This window comes from Phoca vitulina, unplaced genomic scaffold, assembly GCF_004348235.1.
Source record: "Phoca vitulina isolate PV1807 unplaced genomic scaffold, GSC_HSeal_1.0 scaffold105, whole genome shotgun sequence".
Classification (NCBI taxonomy): Eukaryota; Metazoa; Chordata; class Mammalia; order Carnivora; family Phocidae; genus Phoca; species Phoca vitulina.
Genome location: NW_022589808.1, coordinates 1,762,423 through 1,787,494, shown reverse-complemented (window position 1 = coordinate 1,787,494; position 25,072 = coordinate 1,762,423). Strand labels below are relative to the sequence as shown.

General features: G+C 42.4%; 1 protein-coding gene across 1 annotated transcript; it reads left to right on the top strand.

The window, feature by feature from the left end:
- The first annotated feature begins 105 nt into the window (after positions 1 to 105).
- On the top strand, positions 106 to 24,723 carry RAB12 (RAB12, member RAS oncogene family). Its single transcript, XM_032397849.1, has 6 exons — positions 106 to 331; positions 13,643 to 13,703; positions 20,484 to 20,622; positions 21,680 to 21,769; positions 22,388 to 22,492; positions 23,511 to 24,723. The coding sequence occupies exons 1-6, from the start codon at positions 106 to 108 to the stop codon at positions 23,622 to 23,624; spliced, it is 735 nt and encodes a 244-aa protein (XP_032253740.1). The 3' UTR covers positions 23,625 to 24,723.
- Positions 24,724 to 25,072: the final 349 nt, after the last annotated feature.

Below are 25,072 nucleotides of genomic sequence, written 5' to 3'. Positions count from 1 at the left end.
GACCCCCGGCGCGCGGCGGAGGCCGAGGGGGCGCCGGGGCCCGGGGCGCGCGGCCCGGGAGCGGGCGGCGGCGGGCGGCGGGCCGAGCGGGAGCCGTATGCGTGCATGGATCCGGGCGCCGCGCTGCAGAGGCGGGCCGGGGGCGGCGGCGGCCTGGGCGCGGGCTCCCCGGCGCTGTCGGGCGGCCAGGCTCGCCGCAGGAAGCAGCCCCCCAGGCCGGCCGACTTCAAGCTGCAGGTCATCATCATCGGCTCCCGCGGCGTGGGCAAGACCAGCCTGATGGAGCGCTTCACAGACGATACCTTCTGCGAGGCCTGCAAGTCCACCGTGGGTAAGGGCGCCGGGGCTGGGCCGGATCCCGGCTGGGCCCCTCCGCCGCCGGCGCTCCCGGGTCCCCAGCGTCCTACCGGCTTCGTTTCTCTTCGCGTCTGTGAGCCTTTCCCTCTCCAGCTGGGTGGCCTTGCATTTGGTCGATAGGCCTCTCGGTGAAATTTAGGGGGAGGGGCGGCCCCAGTGGAAGTCCCTCGATCCTTTTCCTAAAGCCAGACCGAGATTTTCGTGTAGTCTCCACGCAGACTTGTCCTTGGGGCCTCCGGGCCGTCCATCCTCCCCCGGCACAAACCCCTCACGCCCCTCCCACGTCCCTGATCCGAGCTGGTTATTGAACCAGCGTCCCCTCTCTTACCCTCCAAGGGCCGGTCATAAGACCAGGGTGATACATTGGTCCCGTCCAGCATTTAAGAACAGTGTGAGAATCTCTCCACGGAAACTCCTGGCCCTTCCATTACTCACCCAAGAGAAAAGGTGATGCGAGGTGGGAAGCAGGCGGGCAGTGTAGTGAAGTTGAAGCTGTGCGCCTGGCTAAATGGCCAAAGTGGGTCATCTTGAGCGAATTCCGGTGCTTACCCTCGCCTTGTGAGAACCAGGGCTTATTTGCTAATTTTGAACTCACTTTTCTGATCCACTGAAATAATGAAGTTTGAAATTCCCTGCGGAGGATCTATGGAGAATATTAAGACTAAAACTACACTAAATTTCTCGTTTTAACTGTCAATGCGGGTCAGAGGGACTTCAGCTGTACTTGTCCATGACCTCAGATAACCCTGAGGACTTGCTGAAGTGGGGAGGAGTCCTCCAAAATCTCCTAGGTGGGTGAAGGACAGCAGTAAAGTAAATGCAGTAACTCTTCAGGTCAGAAAGTATTTTGTCCTCAGGATCTAAAATTGAAACTGCAGAGGGGAAGTTTTTTTAATGAAGTCAGATTTTAGGGGACTTGGAATCAAGGTTTGTCAGGTTGGTGTGGGTGGTAGTTTTTTCCTATGGAAAACCCGTTAAAGTTGTCAAAGCTAGGGGAACTACATAGATGAGGTAATTCTTCAAAGTAAAGGGCTGTCACCTTCAGTGATAGGCATTAAAGGATTTCCCCAAGGAGGTCCAAGAAACATTGAGTAGTATTTAAATTTGAAATACAGAATTAAAAGTATCTTCCCGTGTACCTGTACACATATTTAGCATTATAACCAGTGGTATCCAAGGCAGTACAATTTGGGGAAGAATGGTTTTTAAATGTCATGTAACAGAACAATACTACATTTTCAATGTCTAATTGGAAAATTAAACCCCCATATTTCATACTGTGTTTTTTGTTTCACCTTTGAGAACTGTTTCCCTTGGTCCTTTTTTGGAATAGACTATTTGGGAAATACTTAGGCTCTCTGTACCCTTTGTTTTTAAAATGATGCCCTTGGGACCATTATATTAAAATTGAGTAGCATAACCAAACCTGTTTTAAATATCTAGTCTTGGATCATATAAAGGATAGAGAGTTACTGAATGATCAAATGAGGTTTACGTTGTTATTTTAGTACCTGATATAAATAGAGGTAAAAGCAATTTAGAAGTATTAGTGTTTATGGCTGCACACTTCAAAATATATAAAAATGAAGGATAATATGATTGTACGGTGTGATAAAGAGAAATCAGCCCAGGCACTGATAGGTGGATAAATGAGAGGTTGGGTGGGTGGAGGGGGAAATAGGAGATAGGCAAAGATGTGCTTTAGAATGGGAAAGAGAAGAGGTGAAGAAGGGTTTTCTGAGCAGGGGCTAAGAGGTCAGTCGTGCAAAACTGCTCCCCCCCCCCCCCCTTCAGAGCCAACTGCAAGTGCAGGTTTTCACTTGTACTTCTGAATGACCAGCTGTAGATCAGAGATTCCCACAACCACCTCCTTAGACTTGATTAATTTGCTAGAGCAGCTCACAGAACTCAGAGAAACCTCCTTACTAGATTATGAGTTAATTATAAAAGGATGTAATTCAGGAACGGGCCCAGTGTTACCATGGTCTCTGAGCATGACACTCTCCCCATATACCACTGTGTTCACCAGCCCCCAAGCTCTGAACCTGCCCTTTTGGATTTTATGGAGGCTTCATTACATAGACATGGTTAAATCATTAACCATTCATGATTGGGCTCAGTCTCCAGCCCCTTTACCTTCCTTGGGGTGGGGGACAAAAATTCAGACCCCCTAATCACTTAGTTCTTCTGTTGACCAGCCCCCATCTTTTAGTGACCTGGGGGCATTCCAAAAGTCACCTCATTAACATATTAAAAGACAGCTTTATAATTTGCTCCCTAGAAAAATCCAAGGGTTCTAGGAGCTCTGTGACTGGAATAGGGACAAAGGCCAACTTTTTATTTCTTAGTATAAATCACAATCTCATGGCCACGTTCTGGGAAAGACTCATTAGTAGACTTTAGGAATAAAGCTTCAAGACTTTGACTGCCATGCTAAGGAGCATGGACTTTATCCCATAGCAACTGGAGCTGGAGAGGCCTCTGAATATAGCATTGGCATGGAGACAGTGAAACTTAATTTGGCAGTATTACATAGGATATTTATTTGGGAATGATGAAGAAACAGGAGGCAAGGAGACCAGGCAGTTTGGTTCTCTGTCCTCTTGGCAAACATAAATATATACACTTCACATATCTCCCACGCTGCTACCACTGTGGGGTTCCTTATGTGGTTGGGTTTTTGTCTTGCTCATTTTTGTTTCTTCCAAACATAGCCTATAGTTCTTGGCTCGCTAACTGTTCATTAATTGTGGGAAGTTCAGAGAAAGTTGATAACCTCTGGTCTAATCCAGAGTATGAAGACACTTCAGGAATGCTAACTAGCCCCCCTTCAATCTCTGCCTCTGAGTTGTTTTTTCCTTCTTGCTATCCGAGAGCACCTACTGGGTGTGAGGTACTATGCTACCCACTGGAGATTCAGTGGTAAACGGGACATGGTCTCTGTCCAGAAGTGGCTCAGAGCCAGTGGGGAACAGGATGACCCATGTTGGTAAGAGCAGTGGTGGAGATGTGTACGGAACATTTGAAGAACGCAGTGGTAGCCCAAGCCCCTCCAATGCGGGCAGTAGGAAGAGGGCTTGTTGTCTGGGAGGCTAGCTCCTAACTGGAATGCTGTAAAGATAAATTCATTCCGCAGGTTCCTTTAGAAAAATGCTATTTAAATGTAGTGTTGGGTGTGGTGTAGAATTGTGGTTGCCTCACCTGAATGCCTACTGGTTGAGCAGTTTAGCTCATGGCAAATTGTCCTTCTGAGGCAGTTTTTCAAGTTTCAGTAGTACAGTTGGATCCACATAGAGAAAGATTCTCTGCCACAGTGGACTTTCCCTGTCTGGGCTTACAGATGTGTGCTGCTCATGACAGCAGAGTCTGGAAAAGACCCCACGCCCCACAGCATGGCAGGGAAGAGCCTGAGAATGCGCCAAGCCAGGTGGATCACTAAAGTGACGGCCTCATGTAATTCAGTGATTAGAAGAGTGGCCCCAGTAAGTGCCTTTTTACAGAGAGTCAGATTCACTTGGAACTTTCTATAAAAGATTGTAGTGGAAATCCCAAGGGATTTGAGGTAACTTATTTTGTAAAATTATAAATGAGCAAAATGTTGATTTTTTTTTTTTTTTTGGTAGTGTTTATCAAATCAGAAGTTGATTTGGTTTAAAACACACACAAAATTCACCAGGATATGAAAAGCTAAAAAGACTGTATTTACTTAAAAAAATTTAAGTAAAATTCTTTTTTAAAAGACTATTTACTAATTGACCTATTTAATGGAAACTGTCTAGGTGGACTATTATTTTCAAGTGGGATTTTGTATCCACAGAATTGAATTAGCCTGATATAACTAGCATAATTTGACAGGTCCTTAAAAAAGTACAAGGCAGGCACACCTGGCTGGCTCAGTTGGAAGAGTATGTGACTCTTGCTCTCAGGGTCATAAGTTTGAGCCCCATGTTGGGTGTACAGATTACTTAAATAAATAAACTTTAAAAAAGTACAGGAGCAGTTTTATGAAGTTTAAGAAATGGAAACAAATTAGTTCTATTGTAGAAGATTACATATAAGAAAACAAACCCGTAAAATTTTATATTTCTCAGCCTTTGTTTTATTTTTGTGTAACTGTTGGAAGCTAGCTGTTAACTTTGAATTAAAATGATTTTACCACGTAGCACCCGCCATAACCCCGCCGCACGGGCAGCATTGCATTCTAGAAAAAAACTGGAGTAAGAATGAGGAACCTGGGCTTTTGATTTAAGGCTCTGTCACTAATTAGCTTGTGACTTTGGTTAAGTACTTTACTTGTCTGCGCATACAAAATGTAACATTCTATTCGCAGTAGCTACTATTTATTGAGCACTTAACTATATGCCAGCAGAAGGGACACTGTCTGATCCTCACAGCAGTCCTGGAATTTATTCCCATTTTACAGATGAGAAAGCAAAGATTCAGAGAGGTAAGCCCCTCCTTACCAGTGAGTTTAACAAGTGAGTTTTTTCTGTTTGTTCCTTAGCTTACTCTGAGATTTAAAGTTACTTTGCTATGTGAAAATTCTGTGACTCAGAATCAACCACCACAGAGTCCTTCAAAACTTAATGGAATCTGGTCACCCTGCAAGCCTGTGAAGATAGTGAGGTCGTTGATCTATGGTATTACTGAAATTGACTTTCTTTAACGATGCCGCTGTCATCAGTCGTCACTTGCCTTCTGGATTTTAAAATATGCTCTAAGAATTGGATTTCTTACCTAAATATTCAGTCATTCAAAGATCTTCAGCCTTTTGCATATTTATTAAAAATTTCCAAAATTTTATATGTATGAATAGAGGAAAAGTAGGAGTAAGGCAGTCTAGACCAGAATTCTGATTTTCCTGGGCGGTAAGATTTCCCCCAGGGGGGTGGAAGCCAACCTGGGATTGCCAGTTTTATTTTGCCAACTGAAGACATTTTTTGAAAATCTGCTATTGCCAAATTTTCAAAAAAAGGAAGAAGGAAAAAAGATGAAGTAGACCAAAAAAAATTAGGAGAGACATACTATCAGAATTAAAAAGTTCTCTGAATTTAGTTCTGAGGACCTTACCATTCTTCATTTTCCTCATTGTGCATCAGTGCATTAGACTCCACAGGCTGGCCCTGGAGAACTGGTCGTAGGTGATGGTGCTTCTCTCAGAGCCCAGAGTTAAGTCAAAGGTGCACTGAGGGTCCCTGCTTCATGGGCAGGAAACTTAGCGGTACAGGTGGGGAACTGTATTTTCGCAGGAAAGAGGTGAATGCTAACTGCCTGCGGAAACGGCTTTCTGCGGGTCTGGCCTTGAGTGTTAGGGGACATGCTGGGTGAAATGCAGCCCACGAGGGTCTGGCCAGCTTTACCTGGAAGCAGGGGAAGCTGACTGCTTATGTTTCGTTCTGGAAACAGGTCAAACATTTTTGCCGGAAAACCTAGAATGAGCATCTAATACTGGATTAAAACTCTTAAGTTGTGTATTTTATTTTGCTCTTGTTTGCTCATATGCAGTCTTCCACGCCATGGCTGATCTGCCTAAGTGTTTTCAGTTAAAAGAGAATTAGGGAGAGTAGTCCAGAATTCCCACCCCTGGAGCCCAATACCGAGCCTCTTCGGTGCTGTCTCACTCCCCTGCCAAAATGATGTAACACGATGACTCAGGGAGAAGTGAGTAAGTATGAAAGGAACAGATGCAGACGGTTAACATTTCGTTTTTATACCAGCAGATGCTGTGCATTGTCATTAGCTTGATTTATTTAATGAACTCGGTGGAAAGGGGTAGGCTTGTGCGGAGCACGTCCCTTATTTGTAGAATAGTTAGCTTTCAAAGAAAGTATGGAAATTTGGTTGCCGTCTGGTTGTTTAAGTTGAATAAAAATCTATTTAAAGACCTGGCTTAAGAGCCTTCAGCCTTTCTCTCACTATGCTGCACGTTAGAAGAAAGGTTTCATTATGCATGATGGAGATCCAGGTTCTTAGGGATTGCCTCTCTCTCTCCAGCCCATGGAATCTGCCAGGAACAATCTGCTAGCAGATCTTAGAACTGGTTTCAGAAGGTAGAGTAGGCTCCTTTGAGAACTGCTAAGTCCAAATTATTCTCCAGCCTTGAGTGCCAGCTATGTTTTTCTAATTAAGCATTTGTTGGCATGTGTAAAGAAAATGTAGCTTTGAATAGTGTCAGCAGGTATTAGGCGAGAGGCTGTATTTATGTAAGACACCGTTCTGCTAGCCATTTTGTAGGGCACGAAGCTAGTGCCTCCTTACCTGGCTTGTCCTTTTTAGAAAGGCAAGGGAGGGAGTCATGGAGATAGCCACAATAAAATGTTAGAAAAGAGGTAAAATGCTATTTTGCTGTACTTGAACAGAGGAAGAAATTGATTATTCTCCTTTTGTCCTTCGATTGTACATCTTTGACATTTGGAAAACCAAAACTACAGGACCTAAAATAGTGCCCTTGATTGAATGTGATTATGTTTTTTTCAGAAATTCCTTATCCTTTAAAACCAGAAAACACAATGGCGGCTTAACAGAACACTATATTCCATCGAAAGCCTTCCCTCCCTCTCCCCCCAGAATCTGACAGCCTCCACTGTTTGGTTTGTAATGCCTTCTTAGTTTACAAAACCAAACAAAAGCCTGCAACTCCACCTCAGGCAGGCTTACGGTGGAAGTAGCTGATGAATAAAATTCTAGTTTTCCCACCTTAATTAGGTAGGATTCAGGACCCCCTGAGCCTGAGCCGGGACCCAGGTGAAGGGACAGGCCTCTGTGGAGAGCTTTGGTATTCACATGCCTTCTCTCCCTCCTCAGGCCCGCTGCATCAGAACCTCGGGCCTGGTTGACTGTTAACGAATCACACCTACAGTCTTTCACTTTTAATTTTCACTTCTGTTTAGAAGTGAAAAGCACTCCACCTTCTCCTTGGCCACTACTCCTTCTAGAGATGCTCCTCCGTCCCCTACCCCAATGGTATGATAGGTGGAAGGATTGGATTTGAGAGGTGGATGCAGGGTCCCGGGTGGGAGTCCCCCCTCTGCCACAAGCAGTCAGTGTGTCTTTAAATAAGCAAATTAATTTGTTTCCTCATTCATGGAAAGAAATAAGTAGGACTTACATGCTTTTCTTATCTCCTGGTACAGGAATAAATGGGGATGGAATATCTTGGGTACCTGGCCTGAAAGAGGCAATTATAAACGTCAGTTATGGTCCCTTCTCCTAATTTATACCCTAGATGCAAAACCTCTGAAACACTCCAAAAATGAATCTTTATCCTTTAGAGATACATACTGAAATATGTAGGTGAATATGAAAACCAAAATGTAGGGCGCCTGGGTGGCTCAGTTGGTTAAGCGACTGCCTTCGGCTCAGGTCATGATCCTGGAGTCCCGGGATCGAGTCCCGCATCGGGCTCCCTGCTCAGCAGGGAGTCTGCTTCTCCCTCTGACCCTCCCCCCTCTCATGCTGTCTCTATCTCATTCTCTCTCTCAAATAAATAAATAAAATCTTTTTAAAAAAGAAAACCAAAATGTAGGGGTACCTGGATGGCTCAGTCGGTTGAGCATCTGACTCCTGGTTTCGGCTCAGGTCATGATCTCAGGGTCGTGGGATCGAGCCCAGCATGGGGCTCCGTGCTTTGTATGGAGCCTGCTTAAGGTTCTCTCCCTCTCCCTCTGCCCCTGCCTGCCCCTACGCATGCTCTCTCTCTCTAAAATAAATAAACACATCTTTTAAAAAAAATGTAAACACATGACCCAGGTGAAGTGCAAAATATATTTGACAGTCTCTGCATTTTTATGGACCCAATCTGAGTAATAGTCAAGTTAATGTTTTTTTGCATATGAAGAAAGTATTACTGATCCACTGTTGATCATCTGCGGTTTTGGGTTTTTTTCCCCAGATTCTCCTCCCCTCCCTCAATATTCTCTCCCCCTTATAACCAAAGGCAAGTTAACTCTGCCTTTTCAGAGAGGGTTCTGTCTGTAACCGGGAGCAGGGGAAGGCTTGCTGGTGCAGGAACGGTCTGTCCAAGGCAGCCAGCAAGCCTCACTCTTACTTTTTAAAAACATTTCCCTAGCAATGCAAAACGAATATATCTAAAGATACGTTTATACCTTCCAGCTGTCCCCTCCTCTTCTTACCTTCAGAGGAGGCTGCACAGTGAGATCGGGGTAGTGTAGCCTGGAGCCACCCCCAGGTTCAAATCTGTGCCCTAATACCCGCTTGGTGACTCTGGGCAGCTACTAGCCCCTCTGACGTCAGTGTTTTCATCTGTAGAATGGGGACAATAATACCTCATAAAATATATCCTCATAAAATTGTTAATTCACTGCAGTGAATTAATGGACATAAAGCCCTTAGAATAGTACGAAGCACAGTAAACAGCATAAAAGAGTTCTTAATCTTTCTATTAGGAAGGGAACAGACCCCTTCCTGTGAAAGTCTTTCCTAAGGGTATATACTTTGTGAAAATGCAGCCGCCTGCCCATTCTGATGGGCTCTGTGGGGCACACACACTCACTTCCCTCCCTGTTTCTCCTTTGAAGTCGATCACCTCAGATCCTCCCTGCCTCATGCAGTTCGTGGTAGTCCTGCGTTTGTCCAGTGAAGTGCAAGGCTCCCTCTTTGTGCCGCGTGTATCAGGGACGGGGAGACCCTGGCCAGCCTTTATTTGCTGGAGTGGAGGCATGTCCAGCTTGGCATGAAAGAAGCAGGTCTTACTGATAGGACAGAGACTTCATGTCCTCGGGCCTGATGAGCATTTTTAATGTCATACCATCATTTTACTATTTTAATAATAGTACCTACTGCCGAATATTTTACAGTCATAGCACTTGGTTTCTATTGTGTTGAATCCTTTTCTTTACGTGGTGCTTTCCTGTGGGGACTTAACGTTGTACTCTCCTCTGGTAGGTGGCATTTGGGCAGAAGACTGGCTCCATGGTTGGGTGACTTGTTTTCCGATGTTAAATTTACCTCTCTCTATGTGACTTTGACGCCTTTCTTAATTTATTTTCTCACTCTCAACTCCATGAAAACGCCGGAAATCTCTCTCTTAGTAGAAATATCACGTCCAAAATTGGATGACGCTATATAAAATCTGTACCCTTGGAAGAAAAGCCACTGTATAAACTTAAGATAGTTATTTTAAAAGTGGCAGTAACATCACAACCACTGTTTGAATGGAGACAAATTTAATTTCAAAGTCTGTGAAATCTTTCAACCTCCTAAAAGTGTTAAGTAATATAAAATCAGATCTTGGGGGTGTGGGGGGGGACGTGGGCAAAGAAGTAAAAGGGGAGAAGTCCATTCAGCTGTCATTGTAAGTGTGGATCATGGTGTTATTTTTGCTTTTATTTGTTTAGCTTTTTGCTGGAATGTGAAGAAAGAAGCTTCTGTTTATTTTTGCATTTTCATTTTTGTAGCTTCTTACGGCCCGGCAGAAAGAAATATGGTAATGTTTTAGAAGTGTTTTGCCTTAAGGGGAACTTAGAAATCTTACCAGCACTAAGTATGCCAATTCTTTATGCTATTGCTAAGATTTATGAAAGATAAATACAAAGAAGGCCAAGTGCAAAGTTAAGCTTTGTTCTTTAACAGCTCAATTAGGGTGGTTCTGGGCCATTTACAGAACATTTCATACCTTGCCTTTTATTCCATGCATATGACTTTTATTATAACAAGTTTCCATTGTGGGCGGTGTTATAAATTTGACTCTAGGTCCTGCCACTCAGCTAGCATGTGAGATGACCTTAAAGCAGATCCCCTTGCCCTCTCTCCACCCTGGTGTCTCCCTCTGTAAAATGAGGATAATAGTGCCCACTTCATTGGGCCGCTACAGGATCCCATGTCAGCAGAGAGGGTTTGACAGATGCCCACTATCATTGTTATTAAAGAAAAGTAAGATGAAGAAGACGTGGTGACTCAAATAGAACCATCTCTTCCCGTTGATACAGGAATTATAGCCCTGTGAATTGTGTCCTTTCTGAATAAAATATTTTTAGAAAGACTTTTGTAGCATTAGTAAGCTTAAAGAAAGGTAAGCTCCTACTGCAAGAATAATTCACTTAGTGGACCACTTCCCATCTAAGTGACTGAATCAACTATTACCATAATAATCTCCTGGGATGAGTGCAAGGGGGGCGAGGGTATGAGCATATTAGGACTGCCCCATCCTTTAAGGATTTACCATCAACAATTGGAATTGTAGGAGAAATGAAATACTGTTTCTAGGGTAGCCGTGTGTGTGCTGGGCACCAGACACTCAGAACATCTGCTTTTCCTTCCTACTACGGTGTTTTGTGTGAGTTTTGTTGTCTTGTTTTGTTTTTACTAATCAGTCCTGAATTTTCTTAATTTTTCCAAAAAGAGTCAGCATTTCTCCTTATGTGTCCAGCATCTGGTGAAGAGGACGTGGCTTTCATTGATGATATTTATCAAGTTGCTGATGTGTGCCAGGCAGTGTCCTAGGCTACGGGGAGTCAGAGATGACTGTGTCCTCAGGGAGGCACCACACAACAAAGAAGGAATGATGTGAGAAGGGATAGGAGAGAGTTCAGGTCCAAGAACAGAGTGCACAGATAGGACTGTGGGGCAGGCAGAAGGGTTCAGATGGGGAATCACCTGGGACGTAAAAGGTTTCCGGACAGACAAGGAGGTTCTCTAAGAAGAGGGGAACAGCAAAGAAAGGCACTTCTTCGCCAACTGCATGGGCTGTTGATTTAGGTCAGTATGACTAAGGCCTTTGAGGGCAGAGACTGTCCCCATCAACTGATGGTGGGGCTGACTGCTTCCCCTGGTCGTCAGGTTACCTGTAGGAAACTGGGTTTTCAACAAGGGCCGGAGATGGAGATGCCACTCTTTTTGCCCCTTACCTGTTCATAAACATTGGTCCCAGCAGCTCCTTCTCAGGGCCAACTCTGTGCTAACTTTATGAATCCACTGAATATTTGAGGCTATTGAGGACTTACTACCTTCTCTATGAAGGATCATTAAAACTTTTATGATGTGCAAATTCTTAAAATAGACAACATTGAGAGATTTTTTACTTCATGTAAGAAGGTTTTTAGGAACATTTAGTTGTATACTTTGATACAAGCCATAAGTTGGAGTAAGTTTCCAGTTGTTACAAGCTACTGAGTGGTGGTTAAATGTGGTAAAGGATACTGAGTTCAAGAGAGAGGGCTATTTTAATGGGCTCTTTTCTTTATGGGGTTTTAGATTTAGCCACTGGCTATTTTTCTCTTGTTGGTGAAGTTGTCATTAATCTCACTAAAATTAGACAGTCACTGTCAGTTCATCTTTGTTTTGTTTTCCTATTAAATTAGTAATGTATTTACCGTCACATGGTGATAACATTACCATTTATTTCCTGATTTTGAACACCAACACCTTTAGCTTTTACTTTTATTCATTAGACTTTGTGGTTACAAGGAATGTTTGTAAAAGTTGCATAAGTTGTTCAAGTAGGTTGAAAAAGAGTGACATATTCAGGCTCAGAAAAATTCTTGAGAGAAAACAGCCTAATCAAAACAAAAATTGCTGGCACTGGCTGTTTCAGGGGATTCTTTTAGTTGACCTGAAGCAGAGCTCACAAAAGAGGTATCATCTGCCTACTTAATAAAGTAGCATCTACTTAATAAAGTAGCAGCTGCTGTGACAAGTTTCACAAAAGTTCCAGCCCCCTTAGCTGAAACTTCAAAACAAAACAAAACCTCAAAGTAACTGGAAACAAAATAAAATAGAATAGTGGTCAAGGCAAAAATATGAATGTGATTTGTAGTTTGCCATCAGAGAGGAACACGGTAAGGCCCTAACTGTGGCTAGTATCAGGAGAATGGGTGTTTTGTCTTTTTAAGCTGTGCCTGTTTAAAATCAGAACATAACAAATGTCTCCAGGCTGTTCTTTGTGCCTTGTAGAATATCACTTTAAATTATGTTCTTCCCTGTGGTTGAGTCATTCAGGAACTCTGAGGATATTGGTAGTCCACAAACATGCTTCCTGTTTCAAGGCTGGTTTAGAGTGTCATTTGAGTTTGAAGAGCAGATCGGTTCCAGAACTGAAAGTGAAATGGAATTAACCAGCTTTCGCTCAGTGACATTTGAAATTATGGCTGGTGTAAGAAATTAAGAATTAAAACGTCCAGTATTCCCTAGCTTTGTTCTCTTGTGACAGTTTATATTCCTGCAATTTCTCTTTATTGTACAGACCAAGAGCTGGTCTCCTCCAGCCCCCCGCCCCTGGGTTGTAAACATGTCTTTCTGTATTGCATTGGTGTCTGCAGTGTGTTACTAATTATAAAAGGCAGTCACATGTCTTTCGCGTCACCTCAAGAACATCATCTGACTTCGTGGTGCTGCATCAGATGTCTGAGATGGAGAGCCTGGGAGGGGGTCCTCACCCGCTGTGCAGCTGCAGAGCACTCACTGGCACACGCGGGCCCCTGCCCGGTAGAGGCCTTTCAGCATGGCGACCCTGGATCCTAAGAAGCAGGCAGGAAGTGGTTCCCGTAGGGAATGTTTCTCTCAAATTCAGTTGGCATCCCTTTGGTTGGTTTTTCTTAGTTGTGAAAATGGTGTAAAAAACATTGTTTTGAAATCTACAAGTTTTCTATAACTGAGACCCATATCAGGTAACATATACAAATGAAAATTTGGGTTAAAAAATTACCTGAAGCTTTAAGGGCTTAATTAGAAAAGGACAGTGAGTGATACATGATGGTTTTGCTCAGTGTTAAAATGAATAAAAATTAAAATTGGATATGTTAGCCTGTATAAGTTTTTTAAAAATAATTTCTGTTGCACGCTATTGACAATGTAATAAAGAAGTCATGTTTATATATTAACTAAATTTTTTGTGAATGCTGCAGAATTTAATATAATAATTTCTAAATTCAGACTAAGGCTATTTGAAATCAAGATTGTTTCCAGCATTTCCCATAAGAATTTTCCCCAGTATATCATTCTTTTAAAACCATTCAGTTGTTAATGTAATTACCAAATGCAATTTTTAAATGGCTTTTATGCTGAACTTGTAGTAATAAATCATATTACATTTAGCAAATGCTACATAGGTAGTTTGGGGTAAAACATCACATAGGTTGACTTCGTACAGTTCTTTATGGAAGGGTAGACTGAGCGTCACAGGCATTGGTGGACTGCTTTTCCTTTTGGGATTTAGTGACATCAGGTTTTTTGTTTTTCTGATAATGATACAAAATGTACAAATAGGATTCTTTTTTGTGGCAAAATGCATCTTTATTTTTTGCTTCACTTTCATTTGTTTTATTTGCAGGTGTTGACTTTAAAATCAAAACTGTAGAGCTAAGAGGAAAGAAAATCAGATTACAGATCTGGTAAGTGGGGGATCTGCCCCCAGTAACCGCTGTGTGTGTTCACAGTCCGTACGCCTGTCTAATAAAATTAACTGTCCAAGCTGGCTTGCCTCTCCTACTTTTCCTCTCCTTTGCTCATCTTTAAGTAAAATGAACAGTGAGAAAATTTAGAAAAGTCTACTTATTTCATTCTCCATTTGCACATGGGGAATGGTGAAAGAAGAATGTTACTTTAATAGCTAATTTGGAGCCTTGTTGCCATTTTTCCAATCGTTTGACATAATAGCCAAATTGTCATCACTAAGATGATTGCTCAAATGCTTGTCTTCACGTTTTTAAAGTGATTTTGTTTGATAGTATGCAAAAAAAAGTGCAGCACGTTCCCGACCAGACCTACGCAGTTTCGAGGCAGAGCACCCACAGCCAGTTTGCGGGCTGCCGGGGGTGGCATGGCGTGAGCACCGCCGTGGGATGCGCATGCTCCCGCTGGCCACGTGGCTCATGCTGCGTGACGTGAGCCCCACCTGTGCCAACTGGGAATGAATCCAGAGCCGCTCTGAAGAGAAGCCCCGTTCTCACATCATCACGAATGAGCAACTAAACCAGCCGTGTCGTAGCTATCTGGCACGAGGAGCTCTCCGTGGGCTCCCAGCAGCCTGCAGGCGGCCCTAGGAAACCCACCTGCGGGGTGCGGAGCCGATCTGGTGGTGGCTTCAACGTGGCACCGCTGAGGGGCTCCGAGAATGCCCTTTTGTTGGTAACATCACAGCTGCCGTGTACTCAGCCTACTAACTCCTCTGCAGGTCCACCTCAGCTCTGAGTGTTTGTCCACCATGTGTGTGTTTGCTTTCATCTGCGTTACTTGCTCCTCATCTGTGGCATCATCGGTCACCTAATGCTTGAATGTTAGTGCCATGCCTTCATTCTTCACCCTCGCCCCTGTGTGGGCACGGCTGCAGCGAGCCAGCATTGCTGCCTCCCGGAGGTGTCTGAGGTAATGTCTTCGTTTGGTCACCTGCCGCTATATAACCCACTGTAAAGACGGTTTGAGGGTTTGGGGGTTTTGGCTTTTGGTTTGATTATGAAACATAAACAGTCTTGTCTAAATACTTACTGACCAAAAAATGGGTATTTTTTTATTTTATTAGCCCTTTTTTGGAAAGTGCGCAAACTTTGGTACGTTGCCGCCCATTTTTTGAACTCTGGAAGTGACAAGAGAGTATCTTTCAGGGGCGCCTGGGTGGCTCAGTCGTTAAGCGTCTGCCTTCGGCTCAGGTCATGATCCCAGAGTCCTGGGATCGAGCCCCACATCGGGCTCCCTGCTCAGCGGGGAAGCCTGCTTCTCCCTCTCCCACTCCCCCTGCTTGTGTTCCCTCTCTCACTGTGTCTCTCTCTGTCAAATAAATAAATAAAATCTTTAAAAAAAAAAAAAAAGAGAGTATCTTTCACATGAGCTGCTGTTTCTGATTGTAAGCTCTCTAAAGTAAAGACCATCTTTAAAAGGATCATGGGGATTGTTCACCTCTACCTAGTGCCTGTGGGCGAGATCCTTTTTGAAGGGGATTACTGAACAGAGGGTGATTGAGCGAATTATTAGACTGTCTGTGGAGCTTGCTTAGTGAATGACAGCAGTGTCTAGGTGATGACATCATAGCCTGGCTAAGCGGACATACCTTAGTTACTGTATTCATACTTCAGTTTTCATCTCAGGCAGTAGTAACTGGACCTATAAAAAGTATGTCCAGAAGTCCTGTGGCTCCCTGGAACTCAGCCCACGAAGGCTGTCTGTGCCGGTGACATTGGATACTTCTGGAATCTCAGGACAGTGCCTTTGAGTCTATCTGAGAGGGCCTCCCCTGTGAGTCCCACCCTGTGGGGAAAAGTATGCTGGTGCACAGGACACTCCAAAACCGCATTTCTCTTGGATGTAAATGCATTCCCCGGCGTAACTCCTCTGCTTCTCCTTGACTGTTCCGAAGAATACAACTGAGGAAGGAAAACGAGATTCAATGACTGTATTGAAAGGTTGATTACAGGTTTTCCACTGGAAACATCCCAGTGATTCAGTGAGGAAGGAGGACTTAAGTTTTCCCAAAGGGGTTTTCAGCAGTGGAGAACACATCCACAAAATGCCCACCACTTGTTAATCACACAATAGTCCAAAGTAAGATTGTTGTCATCTGAAGTGTTTTGTGTAGAGGGTTAAACATTTCCTTCATTATTGTTATGCAGTAGATAGAAAGGAAGTATGGGAGTCGAGGCTCGCTACTTAAAGTAATACATGACTCATTTCAGAGTTAGAAGCTGTGCTTGTGCTGTTGCTGTCATAGTTTGCTTTGGTGCAAGCATGCTGTCACCACTTTGCTGTCACAGTTGAGGGCCCAGAAAGAGCCAGTATAGTTGGAGAGGGCTCTTCAAAGAGCCTCAGTAGCCTTGCTCTGCTAAGAATAGCTGTGCTCTTGATTTTCTAGAATGTTAGTCCATGGACATTCCCAGGTAGTTTTCACAGAGATCTGATTAGAAGAAATGCATTTTTTTTTCTTGATGATTTCTGTATATAGCTAATCTGAGGAAATACTAACCAGAGGTTCCAAAAAGTTTAAGGTACCAAAAGCTCCAGATGGCATTGTTACACTTTTTTGCTACATTTTACATCATTGCCACATTTTTCAGTCCCTTGATTATCTGTGGTCAGAAAAAAGGACCATTTTCTCATCTCTGTACTTAAAAGTGTTTCTTCGTGTATGTGTATAAGACCTTCATGTAAGTGTAGCTAAAATAAAGTGTGTCAGCTAGAATATAGCTTCATGAATTGACATTCAGATGCTGTCCTGAAGATTAAACACAGGGAATTAACATGCATCGTATAGGGACCCCTTCGTCCCGTCCACCACGCCAGTCTTCCCTATGGGGGGATTTGGTTTTAGGCAGCATTCTTTTTTTTTTTTTTTAAGATTTTATTTATTTATTTATTTATTTATTTGACAGAGAGAGACACAGCGGGAGGGGGAACACAAGCAGGGGGAGTGGGAGAGGGAGAAGCAGGCTTCCCGCGGAGCAGGGAGCCCGATGGAGGGCTCGATCCCAGGACCCTGGGATCATGACCCGAGCCGAAGGCAGACGCTTAACGACTGATAGGCAGCATTCTTATGTCGACATCGGGCTCATTTTTCATTCTCTGCTTGGAAGAAGTGGGACATTTCATATACAGAAATTGGCTCCTGCCCTGCAAATTAATAATTATATCTTTAAGTGGATATATTAAATACAAGTAAGAATATTTGAATTTTCAAAGCATGGTCTTACTACGAAACTGGGGAAACAGAATTGCAGGAATTTTTCAATTTGCACCAAAAAGCAGAGAGAGAAATAATCACCTCATAAACAATCACCAGCTGCAGCAAGTGACAATTTAGCTGACATTAATACACTGCAAATCTCGAGAAATCAGCTCTTTATCACGACAGTGAAAACTCGGGTTTATGGAGATAAAGAGACGAAATATTAGGATTCTGCATCTTCACAGAAAGATAGAAGCATGATCAGTGCATTGGTGTCTTCTTAGCAGCTAATTTTTGAGAAGTAGGAACTTGGGTGGGACTTTTATGGTACTGGTGCATAGGAAATCTGTAATAAATACTCACCGAACTGTGTCTGCATTTCATTTCCCTGTTCTTGGACCGTATGTGGTAGCAGATAATTTAATAGGGGAAATAAGTCAAGCAAAGGAGCTCCAGAGGAATAGAAATAGAGAATAGTCTCTCAAAGGAAGATGCTTTTCTACCTCAAGCATTCAGAGCCAGACACAAAAAGATGGAATTTAAGGAATGACCTTAAATAGGAGTGGCAAATTGATTAATGTTTCCTCATTGGGGTTTTTGTAAACTGAACCTACTGGCTCGTTTATTTGTATTAGAATGATTGCCTCAGATTTTGCATCTTGAGGTCTGTCTTCTCTGTGTCTGAATGAAAGCCAACAGAGACAGTTAATTTCTTAATGTTTTTAAGATTCCTGACTGTGCCACCTAGGTAACAGGTGTTTTTAGCTTTATGAGAAATGCCCTTTATTCTCCCTGTTCTTCAACTGTTGGCTTTTTTATTTATTTTTTATTCTAGAAATCTGTCCAACATTGTGCCTATACATAACATTATTTTACACCCAAAACTCTGTTAAAAAAAAGAGTAGGTTTCATGTCAGGTCTTCTTACCACAATAAATAAAAGCATTTAAAATTAGGGGCACCTGGGTGGCTCAGTCGGTTAAGTGGCTGCCTTCAGCTCAGGTCATGATCCCAGAGTCCTGGGATCAAGTCCCGCATCGGGCTCCCTGCTCATCAGGGAGCCTACTTCTTCCTCTGACCCTATCCCCTCTCATGCTTTCTCTCTCTCTCTCTCAAATAAATAAAATCTCTAAATTAATTAATTAAAAAACCGTTAACCTTTAATTTCACTGTTTTTGAGCCCCCAGTGTCTAGATTCTAATTCTTTGAATGTGTGCAGAAATTGTCGTTGAGTTACACTAAATAGCCAGATTAAAGTTGCTTAGAAAAAAAGCTTATTCTATTAAATTGTTAAAGATTGTGCTAACCAAAGATTTCACAGTAGAAAAAGATGTAGTTTTTTTTGACTTTTTAAAGAAATGAGCTATTGTTTCTTAACAGTATCCAAACAGCACAGCATATTTTTTAAAACATTAAAAATATTTGATCAGATCCTAATTCAATCAAGCCATAACTTGTGATAGACTGGGAAACCATGCTCTGAAAGATTTAACTCTTTATTGATTCAAAAGTATTAATTGTAGGGGCGCCTGGGTGGCTTAGTCAGTTAAGCGTCCGACTCTTGATTTTGGCTCAGGTCATGATCTCAGGGTCCTGGGATCGAGCCCAGCGTCAAGCTCTGCGCGCTGGACGTGGAACCTGCTTAAGATTCTCTATCTCCCTCTCCCTCTGCCCCTCCCCCCTCAAAAAAAAAAGGATTAATTATACCCCTGTATGCCTAGGATTCCAGAAATAATTTTATTCATTGATTCCTTGTGTAAATGGTATTTGAATCTGTTCCTTCTCACTAACCTTGAAGGTGCAGTGCCCATTAGTGTGGTCTTTAAGGTTTTTTTAAGAATCTTGAAGAATTCAGTCCCCATCTATCCTATTCCATTTTCCAGTTTTTTGGCATTTCTAGGTCAAAAAATAAAGTTTATTTTGCCTTGAACTGGCATCCACTCCTACATTTTAAACATGTAAACTTCTGTTCAGCACCTGCTTATTGACAGCCTGCTATGGGCCAGGCACCCTGCTGGACCTTGGTGGACAGAAACAGACCAGCCTCGGCCCTCTTGGGCCTTACAGTCAGAAGCCTCAAGGCATTCTTATATCCTCTGGAACAAAGCAAATGGCTTTGCTTTATGTGAAAATGAATTTGCCAGCAAGCTTTTCTGTTTATTTGGCATAACAATGCCATCGCTACTGTGAACTAATTTGGTGGCAAGACCAGTCTAAATGAAGCTGTAAATTACAACACCGTTGCCGAAGGGAAGGGTATTTTAGGGATACTGCCCCACAAAGTGCACCTCAAGGGAAGTAGTCTTTGATCAGATGCATTTGGGAAAAGCTGCGTGTTCTCTCCACCTCTCGGAAACCCACATGCTCTTATTTTGGGAGGCCTTGAATGGCCTTGCAGTGAAGAATCCTATTTTCGCTGCATTGCCTCCTGGCAATGTTACTGCAGGACCCACCTGTCTCACGTGGCCCCTGGGGGTATGCTCTGAGTTTGGGTTCTTTGGGAAGAGCTAAATTACGTTAGAGAAATTTGTCTCCAGATCAGAAGCCCTGCTCCGTTGAGCTCATTCATAAATACATGATGGTTTTCCCCAGTTTCTTCACTTATTAGATGGAGAAAATGTCTCAGTCAGCTGCTGTACACTGTTAGTAAGCTTACATCATTCGTCATGTTGAAATGATTGACTTCAGCCTGGAGAATAAATACAACTTCTCGCATTTTTTTGTTTTTTTTTTAAAGATTTTATTTATTCATTTGAGACAGATACAGAGAGAAAGAGCATGAGCAGGCGGAGAGGGAGAAGCAGGCTCCCCGCTGAGCCAGGAGCCCTATGTGGGGCTTGATCCCAGGACCCTGGGCTCATGACCCAAGCCGAAGTCAGACACTTAACCATCTGAGCCACCCAGGCAACCCCAACTTCCGGCTTTTAAAGTAGCAGTCAGACAATAATGAACTTTACCACATTTGGAAACCTATTTGGTATCTTCTCCCTGCCCCCTTTGACCCCTTTTCTATTTTAGAAGGATTAAGAAAATAAGACTGGTTTTACAGTACTTTTCATTAGTGAGCAACTCTTGGTCATCTTCTCAACAAAATCAGATGTAACCATTGATGTTGGTTAAAAGAGCTCGTAGCGAGCGTGCCTGGCTGGCTCAGTTGGTAGAACATGCAACTCTTGATCTCGGGGTTGTGAGTTCAAGCCCCACATGGGGCATAGAGATTACTTTCTAAAAAAAAAAAAAGAGTTTGCACAGGATTTTACACTTTCCATCATTTTACACATGGTTTCCTTATTTTCAAAATCTTGGTTTGAGAGAAATTGGGACTGTTTTTGTCTGAAAGTAACTAACTCAGAAAAACTACCTCTCCCCCCGACCCCCACTAATACTGATGCATATGAATGGACGAGACTAGAAGCAGCCTGCAGGGGGCCGGGTGGGGCCTCCACTCCTCTCCTGGTTGGAAGGTGGAGTTGCTCCCTCTGGTTACTGTTTGGGAGCTGATTGTTCCTGCTGTTTCATAGGGACACAGCAGGTCAGGAGAGATTCAACAGCATTACCTCAGCTTATTACAGAAGTGCCAAGGGGATCATACTAGTATATGATATCACTAAGAAGGAGACTTTTGATGATTTGCCAAAATGGATGAAGATGATTGATAAGGTAAGTGTTGTGTTTTCCTGTGAGAACCTGTATTAATCCTGTAGACCAAAAAGCCATGGCCTCAAGCCTCAGGGCCCCGTGAGGTACTCACTTTGTGGATCTCCTGAGGTCTTGAGATCGAACGCTCTCCCCCCTTTTATACTTTTGCTTTTTACCTTTTTGTGAATAAGTGCTCTCGTTTCTTGAGTACTTCCCATGCTTGCTCTGCAGCAGCCTCATCAGGTGGGTGCTGTTCTGCTACCATACTCCACACAGAGAAGGAGACTGAGACCCTTGAGTAACTTGGCCAAGGTCACACCATTCAGGTGCCTTTTGCTGCAGCCTGTCTCAAGTCATTGTTTAGAATACACAAAATTAAATGAGTTACTCAAGAGAGTTCAGTCTTTTTGAGGAGAGATCCTACTGTGGCTATATATTTTTTTTTAACTTAGAAATGTAGCTTAACTTTTTTCCTGACTATAATAATATCTTGTCATGATAGAAAATTTGGAAAGTCAAGCACAAAAGTGAATTTAAAAATGTATACTTTTGCTGTTCTGAAGAACCAAATTCAATCCATATTCCATGTGGTTTCAGAGCCTGCCTGCTTCACTGAATGTTCTGTCATGCCAGCCTTCCTGTGTCATTTGAATGTTCTTCCAAAGCATGGGTGGTTTGGGTTTTTTTTTTAATGGCTGCATTCTTTTTAGGTACCTTAACTTACTTCATTCTCCATCTATTTTGTTGGACTTTCTTCATTTGATGACCATTTTAAGTATAGGGCTTTGCCTGTGATGTAATTCATTTGCTTAGAATAGATTTTTAGAAATTATTGGTGAAAGGCCCAGAATGTTGTGGGTTCATAATGCTTGTTACCGCATCGCTCTCTAAAGCCCTGAGCCCCGTGAGGACTGTCTCACACCCCACCTGAGTCGGTCCTGCCTGGGATAGGGCCAATGCTGAGATGTGCGGAGTGGATGAACACAAAATGAACGCAAAGCAACAGAGTGGTTTACGTTTCCTGTCAGGATATGACAGTGCCCACCTTTGAAATGCAGCTTCTTTTAAAATTCCACAGTATGCTTCAGAAGATGCAGAACTTCTCTTAGTTGGAAATAAGTTGGACTGTGAAACTGACCGAGAAATCACCAGGCAGCAAGGTGAAAAGGTGAGAGAAACGGGGAGCAGAAGGGATGTCACTGTCCACACGCTGTGCAGTCCGCCATTGTGAGACTTTTTTAAGTAAATTTTTTAAATTAGGAAATAATTATAGAGTCACATCCTTCTCATTTGTTTGGATTTAAAAGACAGGAAGTTTTAAGCATTTTCGAAACAGAGTGGGGGAACATTAGTATATCAGTATATACCGAATTCTCTAACCCGAAATTCCCTACAGAGAAATGTTTTTTAAGCCGTAAAATTGCTTCCATGATTTGCTCTGGGGTATTGTAACCTTCTTTGGAGAATCTGTGATATTCACATTGTAAATGTCAGATGCATTACAATTTTGGAAACTTGAACTTCCCCTCTGCACATCACCTCTGGAATTTACTTTCGTGTTGTTACTTACTCACCATGCCATGGTTTGCCCACCTGCCTACTTACCACGTAGGGGTTTGCTGCACACACGAACTCTGTGTTTGAGCTTACATGGGGCTTTGCAAACCTGGCCCACCCCTCCCTTCAAGCAGGAGCCCAAATGCTGTGATTCCCTCAGTCACAGGCCCCCTGGCCACCTGCTCCACCGGGTGGCACCCCCACAGAAAACATGAATCTGTGTTCTTAGTTTGCACAGCAGATAACCGGGATGCGGTTCTGTGAAGCGAGTGCCAAGGACAACTTCAACGTGGACGAGATATTTCTGAAGCTTGTTGATGACATTCTGAAAAAGGTAAAATAATGATACCAGGCAAATATCTCATGTGAAACCCATTGTTCGCTTTATGATGTTTTGGTTGAGAATGTTTTACTTAAAAAGTGGGCAGGGTACTTACTCAGAGGTGAAGAACCAGGTGAGGTGGCTGTCTTGGCCAGAGGCCTCCTCTGTGGCGGCCACCGTGTCCGCCCAGGGCCTTTCTGTGTCCAGTTTTGGTGTCCAGTAGATGTGCTGAGCCCTGAAGATCGTTTGGTGGAAGTGACTGGAGCAGGTATAACAACGGGCCATGTTTATTTGACATTTGCTTTTGTTCTTTTCCCTTTTTCCCACAAGAATTAAGATAAATACAGGTGGTGGGGACCTCGTGGAGCATTCAGGTGTCTCAGTGAGGAGGGAGCCCCTGGGCCCTGCCTCACCCTCAGTGCTGTACTCCCCAGTGGGGCCTGGTTCCCTTCCCCAGGCCTTTCCGTGATGCTAAGTTGCAGGAAAATTGCTAGACAGCTTTGTTGAACAGCAGTTTCTTCAAGCATCTGTAGGCTTAAATTCAAAGATTTTTTTTAATAAGACCTTTCCTTAAGTTTATGTTATTACTACATATAATCTGTTAATTCAAACATAATTCAGAAGCTTCTAATAAAATGATTGTTTATATAATTGCTAAGAGAAGTTATTTTTTCCCTTAGTGATGATATTACCCCTGAGAATGCTGAACCATTTTTTCCCCCTGTATTAATGCATTAAATTTCCATTATTACTAGGTTCTGTGAAAATACATGTTTATGAGATAGATCCATCTGGTTTCTTTTATCATAGGGTATGATGCACACTGGCTGGTGTTTGTGTGTGACACAGAATGCCCTGAATCTGGTTTTCATTGTTTTGGCTTAATATTTGAACATCTAATTAAACATTGATGATTGGAAATCTTTATGTAAAAATACTTTGCTCATACATAATTGTGTTATCTGCAGAGTACTTCCATATACATTGCATGGTTAAATGTATTTGTTTTTTTTTTTCCTTTATCCTTAAGATGCCTCTGGATATTTTAAGGAATGAGTTGTCCAATAGCATCCTCTCGTTACAACCAGAACCTGAGATCCCACCAGAACTGCCTCCACCAAGACCACACGTTCGATGCTGTTGATTTGCTACTTTGGAGACAAAGTGGAAATGATTCCTGGAAAGGGGAAAATGTTCTCTTCTGCACTACAATCATTTTGACAATTTCCTTTCGCACTTTGTAATCCAAGTCAGAGCTATACACTAACTTGTAAATATGCAAATATGCAATCCTGGGTAAGTTTTGGTTATAAATTACATATTTCCCTCCAAATTATTATATTTCATTCATTATCCCAGCATCTAGTGTACATACACTGGGAAACATAGTACTTCTAATATGAAGAATGGGAGAAATGAAAGGTATAATGTTTCTTGAAATAAATAATGTAATTGTCCTCGTTAATTATATCATGAGGACAGAAGATATTCTGATAAGAAGAAAGAAAGTGGTGCTTTGCTTACTGTTTTAAAGAAAATTTGTAAAACTAAAGACTCTTTGGGAAAAAAGATAAAGCTATCATAAGTGCTTTTTCTCTATTTACAAGACATTTCCCCCAGCCGTAGCATCTCTGAAGTAATGGGAGTATTTCTGCCACAAAGCAAAGCTCTGTTCATAGCTGTCTTTGAAGGGTATTTATTAATGTTATGTCATGGTAGAGTACTACTAGGTAGAAAGTAGGGGTTTGACTTGGTCTGAGGCTGCAGAATCTCTCTCATGGTTTCCTAATGGACATACCCTGTGCTTTTAAGAACTACAAAGATTCAGTAAAGAAAGAAGTGTTTTTGAAACTATAGAAGATTTTAAAACAACGCTGCTGTCCTAAACAAATCCTGTTTAAAGGAATTTTAAAGAGATACATTTTACTATATCAAAGAACATACATGTATTTACCTAAACATACTATACCTTTGTAATGATAAAACTTTTCCCCTTTATGGTGAAGCTTATTCCTATTAAGCCTAGACTGTGTTCTTTTTTTTGGGGGGGGGGGGTCTGATAATGAATTTGTGAACTCTATCTTTGGTATATCTTTTATTAAACTGCACTGTTTTGTTTAGTCAAGGTAAATAAGTAATTATGTATTTGAATAACTTGGTGTGTCTTGAGTGTTGTGATATGAAAAGCATTGTGGTCTTTCTACACTAATGAAGTGCAAATAAAATTTTGTATTTATGAATGACAGTAGAGTTGCCACATTTATTTGTGTAATTACAAATTGTACATCTGACAGTATTTTTCAGAAACTCTGCATCTTAATCTTTTGAGCATTTTAGGTAAGAAAAATACAGCATCCACCACTATGGAAAACAGCCAGGCTGCTTCTCAAAAGGTTAAACATAGAACTACAGTATGACCCAGAAATTCCGCCTCTAGGTACATACCAAAATAAAAATAGAAAGCACGGACCCAAACAGATACTTATACACCGGTGTTCAGAGCATTATTCACAATAGCCAGAAGGGGGAAACACACCACCTGTCCATCAACAGATCAGTGGGTAAACCTAAGTGGTCTAGGTGTACAGCAGA

Coding starts and splice junctions, on each gene's coding strand:
- RAB12 (XM_032397849.1), top strand. CDS start 106: ATGGATCCGGGCGCCGCGCTGCAGAGGCGGGCCGGGGGCGGCGGCGGC. Junction 21,770..22,387: donor CCAGGCAGCAAGGTGAAAAG/GTGAGAGAAACG, acceptor CTGTGTTCTTAG/TTTGCACAGCAGATAACCGG. Junction 22,493..23,510: donor TTGATGACATTCTGAAAAAG/GTAAAATAATGA, acceptor TTTATCCTTAAG/ATGCCTCTGGATATTTTAAG.